The 19,407-nt window shown below is 38.4% G+C and overlaps 1 protein-coding gene across 10 annotated transcripts in view; it reads left to right on the top strand.

The window, feature by feature from the left end:
- Nucleotides 1–19,028, top strand: part of LOC110903370 — a 45,330-nt gene extending 26,302 nt beyond the window's left edge. For 7 of the 10 annotated variants that reach the window (XR_004885800.1, XR_004885789.1, XR_004885801.1 and 4 more), the window contains 3 exons: nt 3,628–3,748; nt 4,130–4,721; nt 18,753–19,028. Coding sequence is in view for 1 of the 10 variants with exons in the window: in XM_035986524.1 (XP_035842417.1) it covers nt 3,628–3,748; nt 4,130–4,301 (293 nt within the window). In the remaining 9 variants the exon portion in view is untranslated. Of the gene's footprint in view, nt 1–2,916; nt 3,323–3,627; nt 3,749–4,129; nt 5,181–18,752 lie in introns of those variants that run through there. The other 3 variants (XR_004885804.1, XR_004885802.1, XM_035986524.1) reach the window with 2 other exon arrangements.
- Nucleotides 19,029–19,407: the final 379 nt, after the last annotated feature.

Genomic DNA, 19,407 nt, shown 5'->3' with positions numbered 1-19,407 from the left:
AATATTATTAACGACGCTTAAAAGCTTACTTAAGCACTTTAACGGATTTCTATCCAACCGAACAACCGGACTATACCCGGAACATAAAAATATGGCCAATAATATTATTGATCTTTTTCTGAGCCAGTTAGGGTCCCTGATTACCCTAACACCCGCGTTAAAGCGTAGCATGAAACTAACTAAGTTAACCCCTAATCTAACTTAGTTAATCTAACTAAACTCTAACTAAATATTTGAAATCGAACCAAATGACCCCCCCCCCTTGGGCCGATTCGGTCCCCTTGTAACTAGACTAGTACCCTTTTGATTATAATAATAGATCTTGTCTCAAATCAAGAAGACATGTTAACCAAGGGATTATGGGACTTGAGTTTGCCTATAAATACTTGTGTTTACACATGAGATTATCACTTCACAATCACCAACACACTCTTCCTCTCCTCTCCTCCCAACTCTCGGCCGAACCCTCTCCCTCTCCTACATCCATTTTTCGATCTTGTTTAATCCATTCCAAGCACATACAAGTGTTCAAGGTCACGTACTAGGAGTCTTGGAGCAAACGGAAGTGGAAGGACCTCGTTACCTTGCTTTTATCCACCACCTTTTCGCCTAGATTCTTCCCTAGCCCCGAGCTAGAGGTATAACACTTAAAACTCATTCTCGAACGTATCTAAGGTGGTTAATAAGATTTGTAACGGTTAAAATGCGGAAACTTATCTTTTGAATCTTTAAAGTTTACTAAAACATGAATCTTGTTGGTTAAAAGATCATAAGTTGTGTAAAAGTTGTAGTGTTTAAATATGGTGATTATTTAGGCCCGATCTACGTAGTGGTAGCTCGGATCATCGTTTAACCCGACTTTGTTAAGATCATGGATCTTGACATAAGCTTGTTTCTATCGGTACAAGGGTTAAAAGGTGAAACTCTACCACACGAGAAACATGAACTTGTGTAAAAGTATTTTTACTTGTAAAATAGTGTTTAAAACTAGCGGATCTACGTATCTGCAAGTGGTATTTTCGTAGAACCAAGTGTCGAGAAAATCATGTTTTATAAAAGATGAATGACACACTAACAAATATGATTTTACAAACCACAAGTGTATAAACACTTGTGAAATAAGAAGCTTCGACAAAATATCAATCTTTAAGAAAGATGACGGGAAGTTGTAAAGGATGATTTATTCTAAAAACGAGGTTTTTACGGGATTAAGTTATTTTACACATAGATCCACAAAATATAACGGGATCTACACTATAGTTTTCGGAAAAACCACAAGTTCATGTGATTAGGCGATTTTACATACTTGTCGACTAGTTTGATGTGTCGGAAATTGTTTGGTTGAATCAAGAAGTTGTTGAAATGATTTTGGTAAAAGAAAATGATACGCTTGAAAGCGTGGCCACCTCCAGTTACAGGGGAAACTCTGGCGAAATTTTTCTAAAAACCTAACACATAGAATTATTTACAAGTGTTAGAATTATTTTGATATGTTTTCAAAATATATTTCGCCACGACTTTATTTACAAATATTCGGAGGTGGGATTTTCACAAAACTAAACGTGATAAATATATATTTGGTAAATATATTTTTTTCACAACACTGTTTATGATTATTTTGTGAAAATATATAAATATTATTCTTAGAGTAAAAATAATATTTCGAACGATAACAAGACCCAAAATAATACAAACGCTTACACGACAAACATATAAGTTACAACGGTAATTATTATTACCACACGATTACTAAAACGTAACTTACGCATTATACGGAACTATTCGTGAACGCGTATTCCGTCAACGCATTATTTTGGAAGTATTATGTGAAGTGAAAATATAATATTTTTGAGAAAAATATTTATATTTGGAAGTAGAAGTAAAAATATATTAAGTGGGACTTAATGATATAATACAAATACACATGTATTAAATCCCCCATCCTTGGGAAGGAGATTAACTACCAAGTACATGCAAAATATAAACACGAAATAGTTGTCTAACTATTTCCCAAAAACTTAAACTATAAAGCTAAGGCACGGCCATCCGTCTAATAGAATTAGCACATGTAGGTCGTTGCACAGCTGCCTGACATTCGGAGTACTTGGTATAGCGACGCACTGACTGTGAGTTCATGTCCCCCTTTTCTCTTAACTGTTTTCAGTTTTCTAAACTGCGGGGGTGAAATACATGTTACATTGATTATGAATACTTTATACATGGTATGGTTAGCGTAAGGAGGTTTGTTACTTAGATCATGTGAGTGGGTAGGCAGAAACTTGAGGCCATTAATCCTCATGGTAGGACCGAGGGACAGGAGCGGTAGATCTATCTGGGTGTAGCGAGCCCAGCCCCAGGTCCAGCATAACGGACCTCGGGGTGACTTAGTGCCCGACGCATAAATCCGCTAGGTTTGAGTCTTCCTACTTGCACTTCACACATATCAATGGCCTTGCAAACCATTGGTGATCTCTTTTTTCTTGTTTGCTACATACCAGGGTTTTTGATAAATACAAAGGTTTGTTTACTCACTTTCGCATGAACTCGCTCAACATTATTGTTGATTTTTCAACTTACATGTATTTCAGGGAATTAAAGATCTGGCACGGTATGGCATGTTTTTCCCGCTGCATTAGTCACCGAGGTCATCCAGGGTTTGGGGAATGTGACTCTTTCCTGGACAAATCACAGTCCTTAAACCATGTTTATGTTATGTTTGGTGTTTGTAATGTTTGGTGAACAAGTTTATGGTTGTTAGGGTGTTAACCCGTTAAGACAATGTTATGGTATTTTTATTTTAATGGATGATCTTGCATTTGTTTTTAATTCATATAGCTTTGTTATGATTAAGCTATGGTATTAAGAAGTCACACCAAATTAACCACGCTTCCGCAAAGCCAGGGTGTGACACATTAGTCCAAAGCTTTCATTGGATTTCTTATCCGTTGTTGAGGTGACTACCCCTTTCTCTTTCGGTTCCTACACCAATGTCGGTAACGAACCGAATCGATACAAATCGATCAAATCAGATCTTTGTTTATGCAACAAATTTGCAGTATACTAGGGCTGCAACTAGGGTTTCAAAAGGTGTATAATTTAGCAACTTATGTTCAGTTTTGTGTTGTGTTGATGTTAGATGAGTCTTGCTAGATCAGTTATATATACTTGATTTTTGTTAGACATGTTCATGTGTTTTTTTATGTCTCAACTCCATATGTGGTTTTTTTATTTGTGAAATTCGTGTTTCTAAAAAACTTGTGATCATTCATTATTTATCATTTAGTGAGAAGTTTAACATAGTTATGTTCATATGCTCATGATTAGGGTGAATTTATTTTTTTTCTCTTTTTAATATTTCATATATAGATTTTAAATACACTGAAGTATGGTTTAAATGGGTTCCTATTGGTGAGGTGTGGAGGTAATTTAATCTGTTGTCTGTCAAACATCCTATTACAAAGATTCAAACTTTAAATTCCTATGTTAACTAGCACCTAATAACTAAAAAAATTTTACAAGAATTTTTCTTCGATTTCATCACTTAATGTAATTTCATCATGTTTGTTCTTCGATTTCAATTCATTCGAACAGTCGATTCGCCTAATTGACTTTATCATGGATTAACAGGTGCAAGATCGATGGACGAAAAGTTTAAAAGAAAACGTCACCAAATGGGTTCGGGTCAGTTTCAGGTTGAACATGTGAGCCCGTTTAGCTTAACATGTCGGGTTCAGGTCAACCCGGTCAGGTTGATATGTTTAACCCATTTATATTATATGATATTTTTACAATATTTTTATGTCATAAATTAAAATGGTTGTGCATTTCATGCCATAATTGTTACTTAAAAGAGAAATTGACATAGGAACTTAGGATTTAAATGTAATTGTATAATATACATTTGTGTTTTTAAAGTAAATTTTTTATATTAATTTGCAAATAAAGAATTAAAAGAATGGGTTGAACGGATCGTGTTCAGGTCAACCCGCAAATATTCGGGTCATGTTCGGGTTCATATGTATGACAAGATTTTCGGTTCCGGTCAGGTTGAACCGGCTAACCCACAAACACGAAACGGGGTACTTTCTGTATTTGGTTTCTTACTTGAGGTTATATGTTCTATTTTTAGGGATGAATTGGTGATGAAAACAGCTATTGGCGTGCTTGGAGATCTAGCTGATACTCTTGGAAGTAAGGCCGGATTGTTAATTCAGCAATCTCTTTTAAGCAAAGTCTTTTTGAATGAATGTTTTTCCTCGGAGGATAATTTGATTAAGGAAGCTGCTGAGTGGACCAAATAGGCCATAAGTCGTGCTATTTGCGTTCTGCTATTTGGTACATACTTTTCCCTCTTTTTGAATGAAATATTGTTAGATTGGAATGAAATTGCACAAGAACATGATAAGGGGAATTTTGGGACTATTTGAATTTAAAAGACAATATCGTATATGAAGATTATAACTTTTTGTAAATTCCTTACTTGCAAGGTAAGTTTATGTGGGCTTTCCATACCCGAGACGCAAGATTTTAATATATGTTTAATTTTTAGATGATTGTTAACAATATTTTTCGCTCTTTTAATTCCATGTTACTTTTGAGGAACCGCATATTGGAAGCGTATTCTGGGATCTTTCAGGGTTTTAAGAACTCTCCTAAAACTCAGTTATTAATTCCGCATGCCCCACATATCGTCTAGATCTGATCTACTTGGAGAATGACATGTGAGTAATTACTTTTACTTGTGATCTTCACTTATTTTTATTTTGTAGGTCAAAACTATGGGTGTGAATTTTTGACACGACACGAACCTAACACAAAATTTGCGGGTTTGGGTTTAGTCTAAATGGGTTCGGGTCAATTTCAGGTTGAACCTGTGAACCCGTTTAGCTAAAAATGTTGGGTTCGAGTCAACCCGGTCGGGTTGGCGGGTTTATATGTTTAACCCATTTATATTATATGATATTTTTTACAATATTTTTATGTCATAAATTAAAATGGGTGTGCATGTCATGCCATAATTTATTATTTAAAAAGAGAAATTGACATAGAAATTTAAGATTTAAATGTAGAGTAAAGTTCTTGTACAAATAATCTTAACAAGGTGGCATTTTTGTAATTATCAATAACTATCAAAGTTACTCTACAAATATACCTAAAAAAAACCTAACCCCTCCTCCCTCCCCCCCCCCCACTGTCACACCCCGGCCGCGTATAACATGCAACCGCGGCGGAAACGCCGGGGAGTGTCGTGGACAGAATTAAATTGTTTCATAACCATGGCATACAAGTTGTATTTTATTTATAAACAAAGGTGTTACATTGTCTTGGAAATAGAGTACGGAAATCAAAACATAATTAAGCTAGTTCAAACTTCATTTTTAGGCTCTAAGGCACAGGTCCGCCCTAGAATCATGATCATCGTCCTATGGAACAGCTCCTGAAAACACATGTGAAAGTAGGTACGTCAGCATAAAAATGCCTGTGAGATACATAGGTTTTGTGAAAATGGGATTCATGACTTGAGTTTTAAAGAATATTTAATAACAGTCAGTCATGAACCTTGTAATTTGTTTTGCTTTGTAAATCATTTGAAAAACGATAACATCAAACGATATGTATAGATGAGTGCAAGGTTAAACGAATAACCAAGTAAAATGAGTTGAATAAGATAAGTTGTTTGTGAAAATAATGTCTTGTGAAGAATATGTTACTTATGTAAAGTGTAATGTGTCTAAACTGAAATGACTTAGATAACGCCACGATATGTAATATTATACAAACATTTACATATAGGAAGTACCAGCGGCGTATCCACCATGTTTGTATCATATTACATACGCCACGTTACTTAAATCATTTACCCAAACCAATCCACCATGTAAATTGTTCATGTGTAAACCAAATGTCAAGTGTTATTGTAAATCATGTCCAATGTTTATGTTCAAATGTAAACCACCAAATGTGTATGTCAATGTCGACGTGTTTATGTTCAATGTAAATCATGTATTGTGCATCCCAAAATGTATCATGTATGGTAAGCGAAATGTATCAACTTAAACCATATGCACAAAACAAGTCGTTGAAGTAAAACGTGGTTTAAATCAACGTTATGTTCTGCGGAAAATGCATGCTCTATTGATATTAACATTTATGCGGTATTGTAAACTATGCATACATCCAAGCCTTGAGACTGCGGCGATAAACCCTTAAACAAATTAAAGGTTTATCTAAGTTATGTATATCGAATTCGGTCATTCCTTCCAGTCCTATCAAACCCAGGACTTCAGGAATGGGAGTTGTCAATTCCTATGGTACCACTACCTACTAACGAACGGCGTAGCTAATGTTAATGAATGTATTGTCCCATGTTAAACAAACCAAATGTCATAACAAAATGAAGGCATGTGCCCATATGCTGAGTAAACATATGCAGCAGAAATATTCATGTAAATCAATGTGTCCATATGCTGAGTAAACATATGCAACAGAAATGTTCATGTAAATCAATGTGTCCATATGCTAAGTAAACATATGCAACAGAAATGTTTATGTAAATCAATGTGTCCATATGCTGAGTAAACATATGCAACAGAAAATGTAATGTAAATCAATGTACTAAGTACGCACACAATGGGCATACATAGCATAAAATGTAATGAAATCATGTACTATAATGTACTAATGAGCATAGCAGATATATGATGTGAAAACATGGAAAGCATAAAAGTAACAGATAGGCACATGTATTTCACCCCAAAACAGTTTGGAAAACAGTAAAAGATGGGGTTCTATGTACTCACCTGAGATTGCTTTGAGTTCCTTGTATAATAACCAGATAATGCTAAAGATCACGGAATACCAACGGCACCTAATAGGTAGCTTATGTTAATATACCGGACCAAATCGGAAGGATCGGATAGCACGCGGGTTCGTAAACCAAACGAGTATGGAGACTCGTGTAATATGGTTTAACAAAGCCTATATACTAAAATGAACTTAACCTAAGTGCTTACGGTCCATCACGACCTGTTTAGGTAGCTTACGCTACCCTAACGCGTCGTTCGCGTAGAACGCGTTCGGAACGCCTAACATCGTGACCACAAGGTATAACCTCGGAAGGTTATAGCTATGGTCACCTAATGTGTTTGGTCGGATCCTAAAGATCGACCAAATGGGTCGGGTTCGAAAGTATAAGCGATGGTTTAGATCGCTTACCTTACGACCCTATATAAGCATTAAACTAAAAGTGACGAGCTAAGCATGTTAGAACATGCTTAACTAAGTTTGAAAACAGGTTTGACATCAAAACAAACGGCTTTGATGCTCACGAGTAGTTTGGTTACAAAATATGCAAGAATGCACATTTTGGCCGAAACTACGACTCGTCACTAAGCCTAGATAACGTGGTAATCAGTAGGTATGGTCACTACGGACCATAACCATCGTGATCACGCTCACGTTATGAAGTTCCATGAACTTCGCATCGACCATAAGCTGGTCAATGCAGAAAGTCAACTAAACGTCGACTTCCGGACTCGAAAAGCGAATAAAAGAGCGAAAGAAGACTTACGGAGGGTCCCCGAGTGCTAATCAAGATCAAATAGCTCAGGTATGAAACAATGGTTTCAACTTAGCGCTTTAGATCTGATTCTTGTGGGTTTTTACACAAATGGGGGGGGGGGTATTTATAGGAAAAGTGGAACCGTTAGGATCGTTTTATCGAATATCGTGCCTTGATCTCGTGCGTACACGTGTCCAGGGGTTAAATACACTGAATTTGGCCCTTGGCCTTTCATTGGGTGAAAAGGCATTCGAACCTTTCGCAATCTGAAGAGCCAATCAGCATTAAATGTTGATTCTGCTGATCTGGGGACCCTTTACGGACCGTATGGGTTTTGCCTTACGGTCCGTAAGGCCCTAGTTTGGCAGAATTACAACTTTAGTCCCTGCAGCGCTAAAACTTGGTATTTGATGCGTTTTTGGCACGTTTAAGCTCCGTTAACCCCATTTCAAAGCTCTAAAATGAAGTTAAAGTATAGGGGACCTAAAATATGCTCAAAAATATGTCAGATGTCGGTTCGTTTGGCCGTACGGTCGCGATGTTCGGTTAATTACGACGGAGTGCGCATAAGCGCGAAAGACGATCCAAAAGACGCGACGAATGGATTTTTCTTATGCCAAACACTTAGGCATAATATAAGGATGCTTACATAAATTTTTGGATGTCCGGATGTATTCAGAACGTCAGTTATGCGCGAAAGTGCAAACTTGTGCACTTTTTGACATTTTTGGCCCCTGAATGATCCAAAAGTTTGTTTTAGCATACCAAACCCCTCAAAGCCTATTTCTAAGCCATGTAAAGGATATTTATGGTATGTTTAACTTATGGACATGTTCCGGAATGTTCGTTACAGTTCAAACTGGCATACTTTCGCAGTTTGTCAAGTTTAGTCCCTTTAAGCGAATTAACTTGTTTTTGCCATACCAAAGCCTTCAAAACTTATTTCTAAGTTATGTAAAGGTTATTTAAGGTATGTTGAGTATATGTTGATGTTCCGGAGTATTTGTCGCATTAAACTGAGTACGTTTTCGCACCAGTTTGCGTATAATTCTCTAGAAAGCGATGTAGAGTTTGAAATTGAACAAAAGTCAAAACACGAAAAATGTAAAGCACAACGAAACAAACATTGGGATCAAATAACATTATTTTATTGATAATTGAACTGTTCACAATGATTACAGGCACAGATGTTACAGTCTCCCCTACTTGTGGAAATTTCGTCCCGAAATTTATTTAGAGGAAACTCGTGGAAAAAGATGAGGATACTTTGCCTTCATTTGATATTCACGTTCCCAAGTAAACTCGGGTCCACGTTTAGATTCCCAACGAACCTTGACCAAAGGAATGCGCTTGCGTTTGAGCCACTTGACTTCACGTTCCATGATTTCCACCGGTTTCTCAACAAATTTCAATGTTTCATCAACACGAATTTCATCAAGCGGTATGTGGAGGTTCTCATCGGCTAAACACCTCTTGAGATTGGACACGTGAAAGGTTGGATGAACATTTCCAAGTTCAGGAGGTAACTCAAGTCTGTAGGCTACCTTACCGATTCTTTCGACGATCCTGAATGGTCCAACGTATCTAGGTGCAAGTTTTCCTTTCTTTCCAAATCTGATCACACCTTTCCAAGGTGAGACCTTAAGTAATACACGATCACCGACTTGAAAATCCAAGGGTTTGCGTTTTAGGTCCGCGTAACTCTTCTGACGGTTTCTAGCTGTCTGAAGGTTATCACGAACTTTCTTTACCTTTTCTGTTGTCTCTAAAATGAGGGCAGGTCCAGTAAGCTGAGCCTCGCCAATCTCATTCCAGCAGACTGGTGAACGACATTTTCGACCATAGAGAGCCTCGAAAGGAGTCATGTTGATGCTGGAGTGATAACTGTTGTTGTAGGAGAATTCAATCAATGGAAGATGTGAATCCCAACTACCACCAAAGTCGATCACACAAGCTCTGAGCATATCCTCTAGTGTCTGGATTGTTCTTTCAGATTGACCATCCGTTTGCGGATGATAAGCTGTGCTCAAATTAAGTTGGGACCCCATAGCAGATTGCATGGTTCTCCAAAAATGAGAAGTGAAACGAGCATCTCTGTCAGAAATGATGTTCAAGGGAACACCATGTCGAGCTACGATTTCATCCACGTAGATTTGAGCAAGTCTGTCAGCTGAATAATCCTCACGGATTGGCAAGAAATGTGCTGACTTGGTAAGACGATCAACGACTACCCAGATGGCATCGTGACCTTTCTTTGTGCGTGGGAGTTTAGTAATGAGATCCATCGTAATGTTTTCCCATTTCCAAACTGGGATCTCTGGTTGTTCCAATAAACCAGAAGGACGCTGATGTTCAGCCTTAACCTTAAGACAAGTAAGGCATTTGGATACGTATAAGGCAATGTCTTTCTTCATACCAGGCCACCAATACTGAATACGAAGATCCTTATACATCTTATCTGAGCCAGGATGAATAGAATAACGAGACTTATGGGCTTCATCCATAAGCAAGGTACGAAGATCATCTTGGCTTGGGACCCACAAACGGTCCATGAAATAGTACGATCCATTGTCCTTCAGTTCAAGAGCAGGAGTTATGTGATAAGGAAACTCCTTATCCATCAAACCTTGCGAAACACAAGCTTGTTGAGCCTGAGATATACGAGCTTGGATATCGGTTTGAATAACAGATTGGACACGTACACAATGAAGCTTAGTACGTTCCTTGCGACTTAAAGCATCGGCTACGACATTCGCCTTACCAGGATGGTAGCGAATCTCGTAGTCGTAATCATTTAGAAGTTCAACCCAACGTCGTTGTCTCATGTTGAGTTCTTTCTGGTTGAAGATATGTTGAAGACTTTTGTGGTCTGTGAAAACCACACATTTTGTACCGTACAAATAGTGTCTCCAGATCTTAAGAGCGAAGACAACTGCACCCAACTCAAGATCATGAGTGGTGTAGTTTTTCTCATGTATCTTCAACTGTCTTGATGCGTATACTATGACTTTGTTTCTTTGCATCAGGACGCAGCCAAGTCCTAATTTAGATGCGTCGCAATAAACGACGAAATCATCGTTGCCCTCAGGCAATGTTAGGATAGGCGCGTCGCAAAGCTTTTGTTTCAAAGTCTGAAACGCTTCATCTTGTTTGACTCCCCAATCAAATGGCTTGTTCTTCTGAGTTAGAGCAGTTAGAGGAACTGCAATCTTCGAGAAATTTTCTATGAAGCGGCGGTAATAACCCGCTAGACCAAGAAAAGAACGAACTTCAGTAGGGGTAGTAGGTGTGTCCCAATCCTTAATCGCACTGATCTTGGAGGGATCTACATGAATACCTTGTTCGTTGACAATATGTCCTAAAAATTGAACCTCTTTAAGCCAGAATTCACACTTGGAGAATTTGGCGAAAAGTTGTTCTTTCTTTAGGAGTTCCAATGTAAGACGAAGATGTTGCTCATGATCAGCTCGCGTCTTAGAATATATCAAAATGTCGTCAATGAAAACGATGATGAACTTATCTAAATAAGGCTTGCAGACCCTATTCATTAAGTCCATGAAAACAGCAGGAGCATTAGTCAAACCGAATGGCATGACTGTGAACTCATAATGTCCATAACGAGTACGGAACGCTGTCTTGGGGATGTCTTCTTCATGTACACGAAGCTGATGATATCCAGATCGTAGATCAATCTTTGAAAAGTAAGATGCGCCTTGTAATTGATCGAAGAGATCATCAATGCGAGGTAGGGGATATCGATTTTTGATGGTAAGCTTGTTAAGCTCACGATAATCGATACACATCCTAAAAGATCCATCCTTCTTTTTTACAAAAAGAACGGGAGCACCCCAAGGTGAAAAGCTAGGACGGATAAAACCTTTGTCGGAGAGTTCCTGAAGCTGTTTAGACAACTCTTGCATCTCGGATGGTGCAAGACGATATGGAGCTCTGGCAACGGGATTTGCACCAGGTACGAGGTCAATACGGAACTCGACTTGGCGTGCTGGAGGTAGGCCAGGTAAGTCTTCAGGGAATACTTCGGAATAATCCCGAACGACAGGAATATCTGAAATAGACTTACCCTTGCCTTTATCTGCTGTAACATGTGCTAAGAAAGCCACATAGTGCTTTCGTAGATACTTCCGTGCTTTAAAACAGGACATGAGTTTGAGACCACCGGCAGGCTTCTCACCACGAACCTGTAGGATCTCGCCTGTCGATAGCGGTATACGAACAATCTTCTCAGAACAAACTATCTCTGCGTGATGCTTAGATAACCAATCCATTCCCACTATAACGTCGAAGCTTCCAAGTTGCATTGGCGTGAGGTCAATAGGAAAAATATGGTCGTTAAGGTTTAACTGGCAGTTGCGCAGAACAGAATTTAGAACAATGGGTTCACCACTGGCAACCTCTACTGTCAAAGGTTTACCTAGTTTCGTTCTAGACACGCGAAGCATTGTCTCGAAAGACAATGACACGAAACTCTTGTCGGCACCCGAATCAAAAAGGACAGATGCTGGCTGATTATTAATAAAGAACGTACCGTTCACCACCTCGTTGTCTGCTTGTGCTTCTTGTGCATTCATGTTAAAGACTCGACCTCGAGCCGGTGCCGGATTCTGATTTGCATTCTGGTTCTGGTTGGCTAGCCTTGGACACCGATTTCTGTAGTGGGTCAGATCCCCACAATTATAACAAGCACCTGGTGGGTAGTTTGGTCGTGCTGCCTGACCCTGTTGCTGAGCAACCTATTGAGCAGGGTTCTGGACTGCGTGATTCTGAGCAAATCGACAAACATTTGCAAGATGACCTGACTTCCCACAGTTAGTACAGAAACGGCATTGATATTGCGGCTGATGGTGACTGTTGCATTGATTGCACAAAGGTGCACTTCCTGAGTAGGGTTTCTTTGCTGGAGGCTGGTTGGGAGCTGCCTGGTTAGCTTGGGCAGTGACAGCATAGTTTTGGGAAGCCTTACGCTTCTTTGACCCCCTTGAGGAACCAGAGTCCTTGCCCTTCTTGTTCTGACCTTTCTTACTATCCTCCTTGTCCGCCGACTGCTTCTTGCCCTTGTCACCCTTCCTGTGTAGTTTATTCTTTCGGATCTGCGACTCAGTCAGTGTCGCTGATAACTCGATTGCCTGACGGAGTGTGGTAGGGTTGCTACCAGTAAGGATATCTTGTACTGAGTCAGGTAGGCCGTCGATGTATCTTTCGATGGCCTTATCGAGTGGGGTAACCATAGTCGGGCAAAGAAGACTCAGCTCCTCAAACCTATCTGTATAAGCCCTGTGCTCGCCACTATCTTGCTTCAACACATCAAATTCTTTCTCCAACGCTCGTTGCTCATGACGAGGACAAAACTCCCTCATCATAAGAGCTCTCAGTTCAGCCCATGTTTGAGCTAGAGCAACTTCTGCACCTTGATCTCTCATAACCCCATTCCACCATGTAAGAGCCCTCTTCTGAAACACGCTTGAAGAAAACTCGACCTTGCGATTGTCAGGACACTGCACATGACGGAAAGTGTTCTCGATGCTCTCGAACCACTGAAGAAGCCCAGTTGCTCCCTCAGAACCACTAAACTTGAGTGGCTTAGCCTGGTTAAAATCCTTGTATTTGCATGTACCATTGTTGTTGTTGGCCTGGTTCCATTGAGCAAAGAGATTCGGAAATTGAGCAGCCATCTGCTGCGCAATAATCTCCGCTAGCTCGGCAGTAGCTATCTGGTTGTCGCGTCGAGGAGGCATTCTAGAAGAGAAAAACATGAAATGAAACGAGTGAGATGATTGGATGAAGAGAATGAGATGAAGCAAAAGCAATCAAAAGCAAAGATGGCGGTTATGCATCGCAAAGCAAATAAGCGACGTGAAATGTCTAGTCAAAGTAAATGGGTCAGAATTAGTGTATCGCGAAGACATGCTCGCCTATAAGTGAACACTGACCCCAAGAGTTCCCAGGTAAGAGTGACTGGTCCGATTATGTGGATTTGTACGAACACTCTAGCCTTAGACAGAAAACTCAGGGTACAGGCATTCACCCTTCCAGTTCGCACGTGTTTTGAAAATCCAAAGGGGTTCAAAACCTTATAATAGAGGGTTCAAAACCTAGTAATCAATCATCCTAGAACAGATGATTAATTTTCGAAGCGGATTCGGAACCGAAGTTCCCGTTGTGGTTATCACCTAAGGATAGGTGATGTGCATGTTTTAAACTCTAAACACCAGATAACTTGTGTTAGGGTCCTAGAAAGTCATAGTCTAGGTCAAAGCATTACTAATAACCTAGTTCCCTATAACCATTGGCTCTGATACCAACTCTTCTGTCACACCCCGGCCGCGTATAACATGCAACCGCGGCGGAAACGCCGGGGAGTGTCGTGGACAGAATTAAATTGTTTCATAACCATGGCATACAAGTTGTATTTTATTTATAAACAAAGGTGTTACATTGTCTTGGAAATAGAGTACGGAAATCAAAACATAATTAAGCTAGTTCAAACTTCATTTTTAGGCTCTAAGGCACAGGTCCGCCCTAGAATCATGATCATCATCCTATGGAACAGCTCCTGAAAACACATGTGAAAGTAGGTACGTCAGCATAAAAATGCCTGTGAGATACATAGGTTTTGTGAAAATGGGATTCATGACTTGAGTTTTAAAGAATATTTAATAACAGTCAGTCATGAACCTTGTAATTTGTTTTGCTTTGTAAATCATTTGAAAAACGATAACATCAAACGATATGTATAGATGAGTGCAAGGTTAAACGAATAACCAAGTAAAATGAGTTGAATAAGATAAGTTGTTTGTGAAAATAATGTCTTGTGAAGAATATGTTACTTATGTAAAGTGTAATGTGTCTAAACTGAAATGACTTAGATAACGCCACGATATGTAATATTATACAAACATTTACATATAGGAAGTACCAGCGGCGTATCCACCATGTTTGTATCATATTACATACGCCACGTTACTTAAATCATTTACCCAAACCAATCCACCATGTAAATTGTTCATGTGTAAACCAAATGTCAAGTGTTATTGTAAATCATGTCCAATGTTTATGTTCAAATGTAAACCACCAAATGTGTATGTCAATGTCGACGTGTTTATGTTCAATGTAAATCATGTATTGTGCATCCCAAAATGTATCATGTATGGTAAGCGAAATGTATCAACTTAAACCATATGCACAAAACAAGTCGTTGAAGTAAAACGTGGTTTAAATCAACGTTATGTTCTGCGGAAAATGCATGCTCTATTGATATTAACATTTATGCGGTATTGTAAACTATGCATACATCCAAGCCTTGAGACTGCGGCGATAAACCGTTAAACAAATTAAAGGTTTATCTAAGTTATGTATATCGAATTCGGTCATTCCTTCCAGTCCAATCAAACCCAGGACTTCAGGAATGGGAGTTGTCAATTCCTATGGTACCACTACCTACTAACGAACGGCGTAGCTAATGTTAATGAATGTATTGTCCCATGTTAAACAAACCAAATGTCATAACAAAATGAAGGCATGTGCCCATATGCTGAGTAAACATATGCAGCAGAAATATTCATGTAAATCAATGTGTCCATATGCTGAGTAAACATATGCAACAGAAATGTTCATGTAAATCAATGTGTCCATATGCTGAGTAAACATATGCAACAGAAATGTTTATGTAAATCAATGTGTCCATATGCTGAGTAAACATATGCAACAGAAAATGTAATGTAAATCAATGTACTAAGTACGCACACAATGGGCATACATAGCATAAAATGTAATGAAATCATGTACTATAATGTACTAATGAGCATAGCAGATATATGATGTGAAAACATGGAAAGCATAAAAGTAACAGATAGGCACATGTATTTCACCCCAAAACAGTTTGGAAAACAGTAAAAGATGGGGTTCTATGTACTCACCTGAGATTGCTTTGAGTTCCTTGTATAATAACCAGATAATGCTAAAGATCACGGAATACCAACGGCACCTAATAGGTAGCTTATGTTAATATACCGGACCAAATCGGAAGGATCGGATAGCACGCGGGTTCGTAAACCAAACGAGTATGGAGACTCGTGTAATATGGTTTAACAAAGCCTATATACTAAAATGAACTTAACCTAAGTGCTTACGGTCCATCACGACCTGTTTAGGTAGCTTACGCTACCCTAACGCGTCGTTCGCGTAGAACGCGTTCGGAACACCTAACATCGTGACCACAAGGTATAACCTCGGAAGGTTATAGCTATGGTCACCTAATGTGTTTGGTCGGATCCTAAAGATCGACCAAATGGGTCGGGTTCGAAAGTATAAGCGATGGTTTAGATCGCTTACCTTACGACCCTATATAAGCATTAAACTAAAAGTGACGAGCTAAGCATGTTAGAACATGCTTAACTAAGTTTGAAAACAGGTTTGACATCAAAACAAACGGCTTTGATGCTCACGAGTAGTTTGGTTACAAAATATGCAAGAATGCACATTTTGGCCGAAACTACGACTCGTCACTGAGCCTAGATAACGTGGTAATCAGTAGGTATGGTCACTACGGACCATAACCATCGTGATCACGCTCACGTTATGAAGTTCCATGAACTTCGCATCGACCATAAGCTGGTCAATGCAGAAAGTCAACTAAACGTCGACTTCCGGACTCGAAAAGCGAATAAAAGAGCGAAAGAAGACTTACGGAGGGTCCCCGAGTGCTAATCAAGATCAAATAGCTCAGGTATGAAACAATGGTTTCAACTTAGAGCTTTAGATCTGATTCTTGTGGGTTTTTACACAAATGGGGGGGGGTATTTATAGGAAAAGTGGAACCGTTAGGATCGTTTTATCGAATATCGTGCCTTGATCTCGTGCGTACACGTGTCCAGGGGTTAAATACACTGAATTTGGCCCTTGGCCTTTCATTGGGTGAAAAGGCATTCGAACCTTTCGCAATCTGAAGAGCCAATCAGCATTAAATGTTGATTCTGCTGATCTGGGGACCCTTTACGGACCGTATGGGTTTTGCCTTACGGTCCGTAAGGCCCTAGTTTGGCAGAATTACAACTTTAGTCCCTGCAGCGCTAAAACTTGGTATTTGATGCGTTTTTGGCACGTTTAAGCTCCGTTAACCCCATTTCAAAGCTCTAAAATGAAGTTAAAGTATAGGGGACCTAAAATATGCTCAAAAATATGTCGGATGTCGGTTCGTTTGGCCGTACGGTCGCGATGTTCGGTTAATTACGACGGAGTGCGCATAAGCGCGAAAGACGATCCAAAAGACGCGACGAATGGATTTTTCTTATGCCAAACACTTAGGCATAATATAAGGATGCTTACATAAATTTTTGGATGTCCGGATGTATTCAGAACGTCAGTTATGCGCGAAAGTGCAAACTTGTGCACTTTTTGACATTTTTGGCCCCTGAATGATCCAAAAGTTTGTTTTAGCATACCAAACCCCTCAAAGCCTATTTCTAAGCCATGTAAAGGATATTTATGGTATGTTTAACTTATGGACATGTTCCGGAATGTTCGTTACAGTTCAAACTGGCATACTTTCGCAGTTTGTCAAGTTTAGTCCCTGTAAGCGAATTAACTTGTTTTTGCCATACCAAAGCCTTCAAAACTTATTTCTAAGTTATGTAAAGGTTATTTAAGGTATGTTGAGTATATGTTGATGTTCCGGAGTATTTGTCGCATTAAACTGAGTACGTTTTCGCACCAGTTTGCGTATAATTCTCTAGAAAGCGATGTAGAGTTTGAAATTGAACAAAAGTCAAAACACGAAAAATGTAAAGCACAACGAAACAAACATTGGGATCAAATAACATTATTTTATTGATAATTGAACTGTTCACAATGATTACAGGCACAGATGTTACACCCACCCCCAAAAACCTAAAAAAAAAAACCTAACCCCCCCCCCACCCCCACCCCCAAAAACCTGAAAAAAACCTAACCCCCCACAACCCCCCCCCCTCCAAAAAAAAAAACCTAACAACCCCCCCCCCCCCAAAAAAAAAAAAAAAAAAAAAAAACCTAACAACCCCCCCCCCCCACCCACCCAAGCTAAAATGCTAAAAACTAAACCCCCCAAAAAAACTAAAAAAATAAAAAAAACACACAAATTATTTTATTTTATTTTTTTAGTATTTTTTATTAAAAAATCGCTACTTTTAGTAGTAGCAAATTTTTTTTTTTTTTTTTGCTAACGAAATGTAACGATTTTTTAATAAAAAATGTTAAGAAAAAAAATTTGTGTTTTTTAGGTGTTTTTGGTTGAGTTCACATTTGTATAGTAACTTTGATAGTTGGTGGTAATTATAAAAATGCCACCTTGTCTTTTTGAGTTTTCCTTCAATTTGTATGTTTTGTATGTTAAGATTATTTGTATTTGATCTTTTGCCTTTAAATGTAATCGTATAATATACATTTGTGTTTTTAAACTTATTATGGGAATATTTTCTATCACCATTCACTCACTGAATGGCACTTGACTATCCAATTTTAATCGCGCTCATTTGATGTTATCCATGTGGATAGCGTTTTTAACTTTTTGGGTTTTCATCATTTTTGTATATAAGTATACTTAAAATTCACAAAATCTGATATATGTTAGGCATTGAGAGTTTATAAAGATGGCAAGAGTCTTGATCTGATTGATGCACCTCTTCTTAAGTTATGTGTCATCTCTTAGGCACTCGATTGATACTCATTGTTAATAATTTTATTGAGCTTGAGATCGACCTATTATTATTTCGCGAGACCAGATTTATCTGTCAATAATATAATTATTTCACTAAATGGTTGGTAGAATGGGTTTTAATGGCATACGCGAAATCGTGTCTATCGATTGCCAACACTTTCCTATAGTAAATATAATTATATATTCCTGTTTTGCTGCAATATATTGTTTAAGAAGACACTTCAAAGTATTAAGGTTAAGGGTTTCACACAAGAAGAGGAATACTTTTTGTGAAGCATTTTGTAAGTGTCATTGTTCATTTGTATCATTCTGTATATGTAGTTTCAAAAATTGACAATGGATTTGTACTTGAACTAATTATATTGCAATGTGTGTAATTTTAAGACAAAGTTATGAATCTACCTATTATGTTTGTGCCACTTTTCAAGTTCATATCTATACATGTGTCTTTAGATATTCATCTCTTTTGTTTGTATAAAGGGTGAGGTCGAGATCGAAGCTATTTCGGGGCCTGGAAGATGAATGGTTCAAGAACCAAGAATCGTGGTTCAAACCACCAGTGATATTGATGTTCTGGGTGGGTTTAGAAATTAGGGGTTCAGACATTCTCTAGAAGAAATTTTGTAATTTTAAATTAGCCATATTTTGGTGGGTTTAATTTCAAACATTTTTTTAGAAGAAGTTTGGTAATTTGTTTTGCTGTATTGTATGTGTCTACGTTTACTATTTGATTGCCATAATTTCTTTTAAAGTTTCTACTCAGTGGGTGTTATGGATTTGCTCATGTTGTGTTCTTAGACTTTCTAAACTAAGAAGTTTTCAAGAGTGTTTAGGTTTGATTATTTGCTTAAAAACATTTCAATAAGCAAACAAACACTTAAGTAAGCAATGACCGAACGCCCACTTACATTTCTGCTATAATTGTTTGAATTCAGTTCTCTGTGTAGTTCATTTTGCTGAAGTGTGGACTTTTGGGGATAATGTAGTTTATATTTGGAAACGCCCCGCTTGCGGTACGCATATATAATGTATATGTGGGCTCCCGAGGGGGGAGTGAAAGTGCACTAATTTTAACTTTATTTTACTAATTTCGTGAAAATAACAAAAAAATGGGGGACAGTTAATCATGCATCAT

Source organism: Helianthus annuus, chromosome 2 (assembly GCF_002127325.2).
Source record: "Helianthus annuus cultivar XRQ/B chromosome 2, HanXRQr2.0-SUNRISE, whole genome shotgun sequence".
In the NCBI taxonomy this organism is placed as follows: Eukaryota; Viridiplantae; Streptophyta; class Magnoliopsida; order Asterales; family Asteraceae; genus Helianthus; species Helianthus annuus.
This window is presented reverse-complemented; position numbering and strand designations above follow the sequence as displayed.